At 55.5% G+C, this 11,948-nt stretch overlaps 1 protein-coding gene across 1 annotated transcript; it reads left to right on the forward strand.

Annotated features, from left to right (window-relative positions):
• The first annotated feature begins 91 nt into the window (after positions 1–91).
• FAM43A (family with sequence similarity 43 member A) lies at positions 92–2,220 on the forward strand. The gene has a single exon (XM_057382601.1). The coding sequence runs from the start codon at positions 180–182 to the stop codon at positions 1,266–1,268; it is 1,089 nt and encodes a 362-aa protein (XP_057238584.1). The 5' UTR covers positions 92–179; the 3' UTR covers positions 1,269–2,220.
• Positions 2,221–11,948: the final 9,728 nt, after the last annotated feature.

Here is an 11,948-nt window from a genome sequence, read left to right on the forward strand (position 1 = left end):
GGGCCTCCCCTCTCCGCGCCCGCGGAGCGCGGCGCCCGCCTATATCTACGGCCGCGGCGGCCCGGCGCCCGCAAGGATGTGAGGCGGGCGGGCAGCCCAGCCGCCGCCGCCGCCGCCGTGGCATGCCCCCCCGCGCCCGGAGCCGTCGGCGCGGCGCCTAGCCGCGGCTCCGCGGGGCCATGCTGCCCTGGAAGCGGAGCAAGGTGGAGCTGGCGGCGGGCGAGGCGCGGCGGCAGAGCAAGCCCAAGGGGTACGCGGTGAGCGTGCACTACTCGGCTCTCACCTCGCTGGCCCGCGCCTGCCCCGAGAGCGCCCTGCACCGCGTGGGCAGCATGTTCCGCTCCAAGCGGCGGAAATTCCGCGTCACCAGCGAAGACCCCACGTACACTGTGCTCTACCTGGGCAACGCCACCACCATCCAGTCCAAGGGTGAGGGCTGCACCGACCTGGCCGTCTGCAAGATTTGGAGCAAGAGCGAGGCGGGCCGGCAGGGCACCAAGATGAAGCTGACCATCAGCGCGCAGGGCATCCGCATGGCCCATGCCGAGGACAAGGGGCTGCGCCGGCCCGGCCACCTCTACCTGCTGCACAGGGTCACCTACTGCGTGGCCGACCCGCGCCTGCCCCGGGTCTTCGCCTGGATCTACCGCCACGAGCTGAAGCACAAGGCGGTGATGCTGCGCTGCCAYGCCGTGCTGGTCTCTAAGCCCGAGAAGGCGAAGGCCATGGCCCTGCTGCTTTACCAGACTTCGGCCACGGCACTGGCCGAGTTCCGCCGGCTGAAAAAGCGGGACGACGCGCGGCACCAGCAGCAGCAGCTGGTGGGCGAGCAGAGCATCCCGCTGGTGCCGCTGCGCAAGCTGCTCAACGGGCAGTGCTGCTACAAGCCGCCGGTGGAGCGGAGCCGCAGCGCGCCCAAGCTGGGCTCCATCACGGAGGACCTACTGGGCGAGGAGCAGGAAGAGCGGGCCATGCACTGCGAATGTGAGGACATCCTGGAAGCGCTGGGCGAGYCCGAGGGCGAGCTGCTGCGCCCCGGCACCGGCCGCGGCGAGAGCCCGGAGTTGGGCCAGCTCCTCCGCGACCTGGGCGAACTCAGCCTGGGCAACGACCTGCGCTCGCTGCGCGCCGACCTGCGCGTCCGCCGCCTGCTTTCCGGGGAAAGCACGGGCAGCGAGTCCTCCCTGGAGAGCGGCGGCACGGACGGGGCCGCCCCGCCCGGCAGCGACGCCGAGCAGCCGGCCCCCGGCGACCCCGAGACCGGCTGAGCACTCGAGCCCTTTCGGGCGTGCGCGGTGCCGCTGGGGCGCACCGGGTTCCCTCCGGGAATGCACGGCCCCACCGGGGCGTAGCGAGTTCCTTTCGACCCCTCTGGGAGTTCACGGTCCCTGCCGGGCGTGCGCGGCCCCAGCGGGGCGCASCGGGTTCCCTCYGGGAATGCACGGTCCCTTCCGGGCGTGAGCGGCGCCGCACGGGCGCACCGGATCCCCTCCGGGAATGCGCGGCCCCGCCGGGGCGCACCGGGTTCCTTCCGGCCTCTCCTGGAATGCGCGGTCCCTTTCGTGCGTGCACGGCCCCACCGGGGCGTACCGGACCCCTCCGGCTCCGCCGAGGTGATGCACGGTCCCGTCGGGGCCCCTCGGGGAATTCGCGGTCCCAGCGGTTCCCCGCASTGTCCCCGCGTCCCGCAGCATCCTGGCGAGCGGCCGCCCCGCCCATGCCGGTGCCGGTGGCCGCCGGAGCCGGACCCCAGCTCGCTGCGGCCCGAGGAGGGGAGGCGGCCGCGGGCTGTTTACCTCCGGCTCAGCCCTTGAAGATCTGCCAAATTCCTGGAATAGCTTTCCCCGGGGAGGGCGGCGGGAGGGAGGTGTTGCGCCTTGTTTACAGTCAGAAATCTCACATCCGAGAGCCCCCCCCCGCCGTTTTCTCCATTAAAGTCACTCCATCGTGCTGTAGTGTCCGAGAGGTTTGCACTGTTGTGAAGTTGGGGTTTTTTTTAATTATTGTTTCTAAGTTAGACTTTTTTTTGGGCCCCGGTCCTGTCCCCGGTCTCAATGCTCTAGATCTTTTGCTGTGCAAAAGAAGACTACTTGTGGCTGTTCACCTGTACATAGGGAAATGTATGCAAATACATTTTGTTATTTTTAAGAACACCACCATTGCGATCTCCTCTGTTTGCACATATGTGAAGAAAATAAAGATGACGGTAACTTAAACTGGGGTCWCTGTGGCAATTTGGCCTCTCTGTGTGCGTTCCTGTAAGGAGCTGGGGGGAGAGATCCCTTGGGATGTGTTGTAGGTGCAGGAGGGCACTGAACAAAAAGGCTGCGCCAGCATCAAGCATGATTGCCGAGCTCGCTGGAAATGTTACGAGCTCGCTGGAAATGTTACGCTACAGGGAAACATTGGGCTCTTAAGGACTCTTAAAAGACACAGAGATGAGGCTTTCTCTCTGCAGCCTCTAACTATGGGCAGGAATGTGCAAGAAACCATTGTCAGGGTGCTCTGGCTGGATCCTAGTTTGAAGAAACCCAACTGCGGAGCCCTGAGGCTGCCCTGGGGCAAGCGGCCTCTCGCCTGGGCGCTGGGGATACTGCACAGCTCTCATGCTGTCTGCATCCAGGTGCTGCAGCTGGTCCCTCGCTGCTCGCAGTGCCAGCCTGAGACAATTTCATAACCTCACTCAGGGTAAGCAGTGAAGTTGATTAGCCACGGGACTGCYGCGGTATTTTTAGCTGTAAATCTGTTTGTAAGTGGCAGACTCCCAGGGCAGGAGAGATGTTCCGGTTTCATTTGTCCCCAAGTGGAGGTATCAATTAAGAGATAATTCATCTGGCATTTTTGATGTCTAAATGTTTTCCAGTGTGCCTGTGCTGCAATCGGTGGAGTTGCAGGAATGTCAATGAAAAGCCCAACCAGCTGCCAGGGCCAGGCCACACTCCTTGTGCAAGGAGTCCGCCTTGGAACTTGTAAATACCTCATTAAAACCCATTGCAAAATCTGTCACCACACCAGCGAGACTATTGTCTCAGTGTGAGTCAGTCAGAGGAGGGAGGCACAGTGGTGTGGCTTTCATGGGAAGAGGGTAATGGGGAGAGGGGGAATCCCCTCAGAATGAGCACCTGGCCCAGCTCACACTCAGCCTGTGATGGGCAGAGATGGCAGCAGATGATGGTGCCCACTGCTGGGTTTGAGTGCACAGGCCGGTGCTCCTGAGACACACCTTGCTAAAGAAATAGTGTGCCTTGCTGCTTTTTCACAGGCAAATCTCCTTTGCCTTTCCCAAGGAGGGAAGGGGCATGAAGGGGAAATGAAACACCAAGGAGGCCTTATCCCAAGGATGGGGCTCACCAGACTGCCTGGCTGGCAGCAGGGACCTTTCAGTGCCCTGGGCTGSGGTGAGTGCCCCAGGTCTATGCCCAATGCTCTCTGTCACTGCCTCTCTGTCCTGGGCGGAGGGAGCAGGTGGTGCTTGGAGCAGGGAGAATGCAGCACCCGGGGAGCAGAGCAGGGCACACCCGGTGCTGGTTGTTGAATGAGCCGCTGGTGTTTGCTGTACATCCTCCAYGTGTGCTTAAAGGTGGTTAATGACCTTAGCTTAGTCAATGCCTTGCCTCTCTCCAGAAGAGCCATCATGTCTGCAACAGTGAGAAAAGGTTTTTATCGCATGCCAGAGCTAAAAGCACAATTCCCTCAGCAGCAGTAGCAGCAGCAGCAGCAGCAGCAGTCAGGGCCTGAAGCATTTCCCCTTGAAGCCATCAGCAAGGCTACTGTGCAGTTTCCTTAGAGGCCTGTATAGGTCATTAGCTGTAGAGTCCAAATCCCTTTGTGCCTGGGATATTTTGGTACTAGAACCATAGTAAAAAATGTCATATGTATGTCTGCAGTGCTGGTGTGAGGTTATTCATATGTGCTTAGTTGTCATGCCCTCCCCACAGCAGCATGCCTGGGCCTGGAGATGAGAACAGGTGCATGTGAAAAGAAAAAGGTCATTTTATTTTCCACACAGCAAGCTTGAAGGAACATCTCTCTCAAAAAAGGAGAGGAGCAGAGAGCAAGACTGCCTTTCCAATAGATTTGAGTGAAAGGCTGAGCTGCTGCTGTTTTTCCCTTTGAAACAAACAGCTGCTTGCTAAACTGAAAAGCCTACTGCTGGCTGATGGGCCRGTGTGGGGAGGTGCAGGGTTTTGGGAAAGATCTGCTCCCATACCTAGAGGAMAAACTGTGCCACGGTCTCTCCTTGGTGCCAGGGCTGCTCCCCACTGATGTTTCCCGGCCCATGCCCAGGCTGTCGGCAGAGACACATTCCCTGTCCATCAGGCTCCATCCATCAGCACTAACTCAGCCCTACAGCTGGGTATGGTGAATCAGCCCCTGACGCAGCAGAGGCGTGAGGGCTGTGCAAAGAGCRGCACAGGCTCTCAAACTGCTCCCCAACAGCCAGCAGCCCCTTCCCACCACTGCTTTCCCAGGGACCCGCAGGCAAAGGGAGAGCAAAGGCAGCCTGGTAGCTCTGCCAGTAGGTTTGAATGGTGTGGGAAGAAGTCAAATGAGGGAACAGATGTTTGCAGAATTAGAAGTCATGCATTGCTATCTGTGCCTGGCGCAAATCGCTGCCCTGACTGGGCTCAGTGGGCCAGCCAAGGAGGTTCCCAGCACAAAAAGGTTGAATGCTGAGCTTCACACATCTCTGAACGTGGCAGGCAGTGTGTGATGAATTGGTTTGAAAAGACCTATAACAACCAACGCACCACCAGGAAAGGCAATGGTCCTGCTCTGAACCTGCCACATGRGGCTGCTGCTTTGGCAAGTCTGCTYAGGTACTGCACTGGGTACCTGAGGTTCCCTGAGTGTGTTATGGCTAAACAGAGCAATGATTATTCCAGACAATAATGATGGCTCCCAGATTATGAAGAAATTAAGGGGAAAGAGCCCTTTTTGCTAGTAATATTTGTTGACTGTGTATTTGTTGGTGTACWACAGATTTTCTCCTGAAAATGAGGCTGAGGGGGACCACACAAATGTGGAAGTGTTGGCACRATCCCATGTACAACTTCTTGTTTTTCTCTGCCCTTAGCATGCCCTTCTCCCATCCTTAGGCCTTCCTCATCCACAACAGGAAAAAATATCATGTGCAAGCAGAAAAATTAGCCAGTGTCAAGTGGAGTGAGCCAAATCATGAAATGACTTTTAGCCCAGACTGTAGTACAGATTTAGATCCAGAATTCACTGCAGTTCAGTTTGGASATGTGCCTTGCACAGGGCACATCCAGTTTGCCTGAGCAGGGGTGATGATGTGAGAACTGCTGSCTCAGGGGCTGCTTCGGACCCCTGGATGTGARATTTGGTTGAATGGCAGCAGGTCASTGGTGAAAACCTCCTCCCTTTTGGGGGCTACAGGCAATACTCAGTATCRAGTCCAACCCTGGGACAGTTCCAAGTCACCTTCAGCACACACACTGTGACTCTCAGAGGAGCAGGAAGGCGTCAGGATTTCCTCCTCAGYGGTGTGTTGGAGAAGAGCAGCTGGCCTGTCCCACTGCTGTTTGTCATTGCCAAGGCACCACAACTGTCCCATTGCCCAATTCTTGGCCATCACACCAAACCCTCTATTATTCAGTGAGGAAAAAGACCTCAATTTCAGCCTGCAGGGAAGGCACAGAGCAGACAACCTATCATCAAGCTGTCCAAGGGGTTGTAGGTGACAGCACTGCACAGTCTCTGGTTTTCTCGGGTGACGGTGGGCAGGATCTCATTGATGATGAAAAACCTGTGTACTGCAAGTGGGGTGCAGTGCCAGCCAGCTATGCCTCACCTCCTGCTTCTCTTGGAGGTGGGAAGAAAAAAACCCTGCATTTCCAAGGTCAGCAGCAGCCCCAGCTCCCGCAGMGCTCATGTGCTGTGAAGGCGTCTCCCCCTCCTCACCCCAGCCGCTGGTAGCAGCAGGGGCTGTTTTCCCCAGCAGCTGGAAGGAGATGATGTGCAAGGACAGGAATGTGAGGGCAGGCAGCCAGGGCAGCGCAGGGACAGCGTGGGGTCCCAGAGGCCAGGCCAGGTCGGTTCATCTGCAGGGCTCAAAGAGCCCCATGGAGGAACTGAACTGAACTGAACTGAACTGAACTGAACTGAACTGAACTGACCTGGCCTCTGAGGTTCTGCCTCTCTCCACATCTCCATCGCCCACCCCAGGCAAGGTGACACCTCCAGCTTGCCGTGTGGTGCCTTGCAGGGGCCTGAATCTTGGTTAGTGCGTGGCAAGGTACGTGAGATGGGGTGAGCAGAATTGTCCGCTGCTACAGCCCAGCAGGAAATCAAAGCTATGCATTCAGAAAACCATGACATTCCCCCTTGCCGGTGGGGGCTCTGCCTGGCAGGAGGGCTGAGCGCTACGAAAACACTCAGAGAAACAGTTATATAATGAAGGACAAGGTCCCAATCCAGCCCTTGGCTCGACAAGGCAGCTCTGCAAGGAGCTCAGCTCCAGGCTGCAGTGGCCCAGCACCCTCCAAGATCCTTGGTCACTGCAGTGCACGCTGCTGCTGAGGGGTGGAGGTGGGAGAAAGGCTGCAGAATGCTTTTTCTCAAGATGGGAGATGTTCTGCATGCTCAGATTTGGTAAGAGCACAGCTCCCATATGTGGATTTAAAATAAGCCCTTTTGATGGTAGCAACTGGGCAAAGTCTGGGGGAGGATAGCCCAGGACCTATGAAGGTCAGGGTCTGCTAGCTGTAGGCATCTAGGCTTTCATGCCACTGGCCAGATGTCTTGGACCCAGTAGTGGCACCTCGTGGTATACATCATCTGTCCYTATGCCCCAAAATAGGGACACATGTCCTCAACCATATGTCCTCAGCTCTGTGGGAAGGACCCTGGACAACTGGTCCAGTAAAGGGCTTTGCCTCTAGAGCTCCTCCCTTACTCTCCTGCTCTGAAATGGGGGGCAGCTGGGCAGCCTGTCTCCTGCAGCTGGTCTGCTGCCACCCCACAAAGAGGGGTGACATGCTCAGTGCCACATCTGGGTCTGGAAATCCTTGCTGTTCTGGCACAGACAAGCAGGGGTGGATGCAAGAAAAAGGCTCTGGGATGGGATTCATCGCTCTTCCCGCGGCACGGTGCACGCAGTCTGCTCRGATGCATGAACAGCTCACTGTGACATTAATTAGGGCTGACAGTGTTCCTGGAGGGAGCTGGCAGAGCAGCAGCACCAAAGCACTGGCCCTGAGTCCTGCCTCACTGGGATCTGTGCTCACTCTGGCTCCAAAGACCGCGGTGGGAGGTACACCCTCAGCCCCAAGGGACAGGAGAAGCAGGGCCCAAATCCAGCCCTGCTGAGCATCTGCCCAGCATTGCTCTGCCCTTTCCAGCCAGCCCTGACTGCAGCTGGRCACTGCTTTTCCCAGTGCTGCACACTTCCCTCTGGCTCTCCCCTCTTATTGTGGCTCTTTGCCCCCAAAGTGCTCAGCCCTCAGCACCACTGTCTCTCACACAGCTTTTTTGCCTCCCCAGTTTCCTGCTGAGTAAGAGCTGCCACTTGCTGTGATTTCACAAATGCTATCAAGGACTGCCTGCACTGGAACACAGTCTGGTAGCCCAGAGCAGTAAGGATTCCTCCTCCACTGGGCAGGGAACAGTTAAGGGAATTAGGATGAAAAGTTTATATAAATAATTTGGTAGCTCCTGTAGRAAGATTGCAATTTAGCTTAATTATCATAATTACATTTTCAATCTCTCTGCTAATACCTATGAAACAATAGAGTCAAGTGTTAATGCAGCTGCCTGCATTTCCTACCAGTGACTTGTCATTCTGCTGCTTGAAACAGGTCCATGGGGACACTGAACCAGGCAGCAGGGATGGTAGGTAGGGATGTGGTATTTCCCCAAAATAGTGCGAGACATTGTGTTGGGCATTGGGAAGCCTCATTCCCCTCTGCCTGGCCCAGGGATTTTAACTTTAGCTCCAGGATCAGCAATACAATTGTCTGAAACTACTCTACTTTGATGTAAACACATTACCTCTTCTGCTGGAATTGGAGGAAAATAGTCTGGCAGTATTTCTTCCTGAGCATGGAGACCCCCAATTTCTCTGCCCAAACTGTGGTTGATGACCCCCAGAAGCAGCTCCACCCATGTCTGTGGTGGTCCACGAGATGAGAGCAATGCAAGCAGAGAGCTAGCCCTAGGGAGCCACTGTCAGGAACGTTCATTTGCAGCAGCTAATTAAAGCTGAGTGTTAGTGATAATGACTCCTGAACATGGCCAAGACCATGTTTGCCCTGCAGCCAGCTCCTGCCTTTGCTCACCTGGACAGAAATGGATGCTTCTCAGCAGCAGAGGCAGGTCCTGGGGTCTGTGCCTGCACGCTGCCTTCTCTGGGTGTCCCAGGAGAGCCCCATCAGGTGTCTSGTGGGGAACCTGGTAGCAACAGGCACCATGGCCAGGAGGCAAATGAGCCAGGGGAGGATGAAGCCACAGAGAGCTGCGTATGTGCTGCCTCCATCATGCACAGACACCTGAGAGCACCCAGGGTTGTGGGAAGTCCTTCCCCATCCCACCATCTGCCTTCATTTGAGATGGAACACATAACACACAGGTTCTTGCCCTGCTCTGCCTCAACAGYAACAACCCCACCCCATGTCCCAGTGTCCCCCCCAACATCCCCAATACCTCCACACATCCAGCTCTGATCAGAGCAGGACTGGGGTAGGTCTGTGAGCTCSGGCTCCCTCAGGCCAGGCTGCCACCACCCTTGCAGGTGACAGCGTGTCCAGTCTGGCCTCCCACCTGCCACAGTGCTCCGGCAAGTTACAGGATGACAACTGAGCCGTTTATTTAGGGCTGCTCTGATCTAATTTTACTTTCTTAAGCAATGTTCAAGCTTCAGAGAGTGTCCTGTAATGCAAAGGCTCTGCACAGCAAGGAGGGGAGCTCCTGCACTAATACAGCAGTTACCCTACATAGACCAGTACAGCAGTTATCCCACACACACCAGTACAGCATTACCCCACTCACACCAGTGCAGCATTACCCCACTCACACCAGTACAGCAGTTATCCCACACACCAGTACAGCAGTTTCCCCATATGCACCAGTACAGCAGTTTCCCCATATGCACCAGTACAGCAGTTCCCCCATATGCACCAGTACAGCAGTTTCCCCATATGCACCAGTACAGCAGTTACCCCATATGCCCCAGTGCAGCAGTTATCCCACATACATGACTTTGTTGCTAAACCCCTCTGGCTGCAGCACTGGCTCAGTAAATGTCTAGCAGAGCACACAGCATGGTACAGCTGTGCAGGAGAGCCTCAGGTGCACCAGGSTCTGCTGGAGCTGGCAGCCACTCTAAGATCTGCTTTCTCTCTGTTTGGACTCCCAGCCCAATCACACAAAGACCTTTTGGTTACTGCTGCTTTCAAGCTGAACCCACTGCCTCTTCCAGCTCTCACTGCTTCCCAAAGAGGGAAACAYGGAGGAAACCAGACCCTCCAGGCTGCCACCAGAGAGGCATAGGAGCGAGGACCACTACAGGCACAGGGTATTGCAAAAGTCTGTTGTGCAGCAACAGTACAACTGAGAGTCATTACTGCACCTCTGGGCTAAACCTACAGGTGAGGTTCATCAGCCAGGCCACTGAGGTTCATTATTTCTGCCCCTCGGTCTGGGCTTCCAGAACTTGAGACGTGCCCTGAGCTCAGGTGCACTCCATGGCCATGCAGCCTCCCTTGGAAAGCAGTTTCATGTACACTTATACTCGTGCCACCCCATGGCACCTCTGAGAGTAAAGCTCTGCAGAAAGCTATTTCAGGACTCAACATGACTCTCCCTGATGTCAGGTCCAATTAGTTATATCCTGCAAAGGAAAAAGAAGTCCACTAAAGCAGCTCTGGTGGGACAATGACATTAAGATGTTCCAGGTGCTCATCTGGGTTCCCCAAGCAAACCAGGAGCTAAACATAGCCCTGGGAAAGTGGCAGGAGGGGGTGGCTGCTGTCCTCTGCACTGAGGTCTCCTAGGGCAGTCACCTCCTGCGTGGGCCATCCTTTCTCTTTTTTATCCTCTGACCTTGCCTTGCTCTGCCCCTGTGCAGACTACAGCCCCTGCACTAAGGCTATAGCTGACATCAGTCTGATCTCATCTCGGTGGGCTTGGTTCGTGCTTTATTCCACTCATCATGGCACATCAAATCTCACTCTCCTTTACCAAGGAAATATCCATTTGAAGGAAAAAGAGAAAAAAAAAATTAGTCAAAATAGTGAGAGACAGAGAATTTCAGGCATTTCATATTCTCATTGTCCTCCCCCACAATGGTATTATCCTTCTCTAAACAGATGCTGAGCTGAAGACATAACAACACCCTACTTCCCCCAAATAGCTCGAGTGAAACAAATGCAGGAAGTCTGAAGGGGTCAGAGCAGAGCTGTGGCCAGACAGGAGCCTGGGCACCCCCATGGGCTCCTTGGGGCCACTGGGGCTTCACAGGGCTGGCAGTGAGCTGCAGTGGGCCAAGACCTGGGGTCGTGCCCTCTGTGAAATGGGGGCTGTTCTCACCCTACAATGGATGGGGTGATGGGGAGAGGGGTTACTCCCACCCTACAATGGATGGGGTAACGGGGAGCAGGGCTGCTGCCACCCTGCAATGGATGGGATGATGGGGACACCCCGACCCTGAGCAGCTGCCACAGCCAGTTGCTTCATATGGGGGCTTGAGGTTCCTCTGTAACAGCTGAGGGGTCAGCCCTCCCTGCCCTCTTCCCAAAGCAGGGGTGACATTTTGACATTTTCTCTTCCCAGGCGAGTGCCAAGCCCCTGGCGCTGTGCTGAGGCCCCTGGCAGGAGCTGTTTTATCAGGACCGGGGTGATGGCATGCCAGGGCAAAGCTCCTGGCAAGAGCCAGCCCTTCCAGAGAGCATCTGCCCGCAATGCCAGCCAGCTCGTGTTCAGCTCGGAGCAAGGCACAGCCGCTGCTGCTGGGAGCCACAGCACTCCAGCAACTTCTCACAATTGCCTTTAATGGCACAACCATCAGTAAGGCACTCGGAGGTGCAGTTAGACCTTCCCTCCCTGAGGAATACTGTTAACTGAAACCAAAGCACAGAGGCAAGGAAATTGCTCGATGAAGTAGTTTGGTAATTGTGAAAAAGAAGAACTTGTTTTCTTTGTCTTGCAACAGCAAATTGCAYAACATGACCTGCAGTGGCTTCAACTCGGCAGGTTTTCGGGAGGAGGCTGTGGGGTGGTTTAAAATTCAGACTGTGGGGAGGGAAATGATTCCAGGCCAGCTCTGGACTGTATGGTATCCATAAGGAATATGGCAGCGCTGATTGAGGTGGCAGTGATTGTGTTTGGTTTGCTGTTTGGGTGCTCTCCCTGGGCGTGGGGGAGCTCTCCTCTCCTMTCCTGTTTGGGGACCAGCTCAGAGAGAACCTGGCTCAGCCTCAGGGCTTGCCCATGTTCCCAGGGTGAGGTGAGCTAATGGCCCAGGTACCAGAGATGTATTAGGCAAGAGGAGCTTTTATGAGCTCATCTTGTTGGGTTGTTTTAAGAACCATTAAGGCGATGATGACTTTTAGCCCTGTAACATAAAAATAGTCTTTGTGGAGGTGAAGAGATGCTCTGCAAGTCAATCCAAGGTAGAAGGAGAAGAAAAGTCACTAGGAGAGGTCAGTTAGAACTGATTGCTTATCCTGCTGTCATTTCTATGTACACCAGGCCCAGACATGAGCTGAATGTGCTAGGTGCAGGACAAAAAAATAAGACAAAAATAGATATTGCTGAAAGGAACCGGCAGCAGAGACCAGAAAGAGCCCAGGCCAGGAGAACAAGCCAAATCTGAGGTCCCTCTTCTTCCCTTCTGCTTCCTTCCCTCCCCAGGTGCTGCTGCCTCATCCTGGCTTTGTCATTCAGATGCAAACAGGAATGCTCTGGCATGAGGCAAAGGCAGCTGACAT

The sequence above is a fragment of the Malurus melanocephalus genome, unplaced genomic scaffold (genome assembly GCF_030028575.1).
Source record: "Malurus melanocephalus ecotype Western Australia unplaced genomic scaffold, MMel_1.1 scaffold_576, whole genome shotgun sequence".
In the NCBI taxonomy this organism is placed as follows: domain Eukaryota; kingdom Metazoa; phylum Chordata; class Aves; order Passeriformes; family Maluridae; genus Malurus; species Malurus melanocephalus.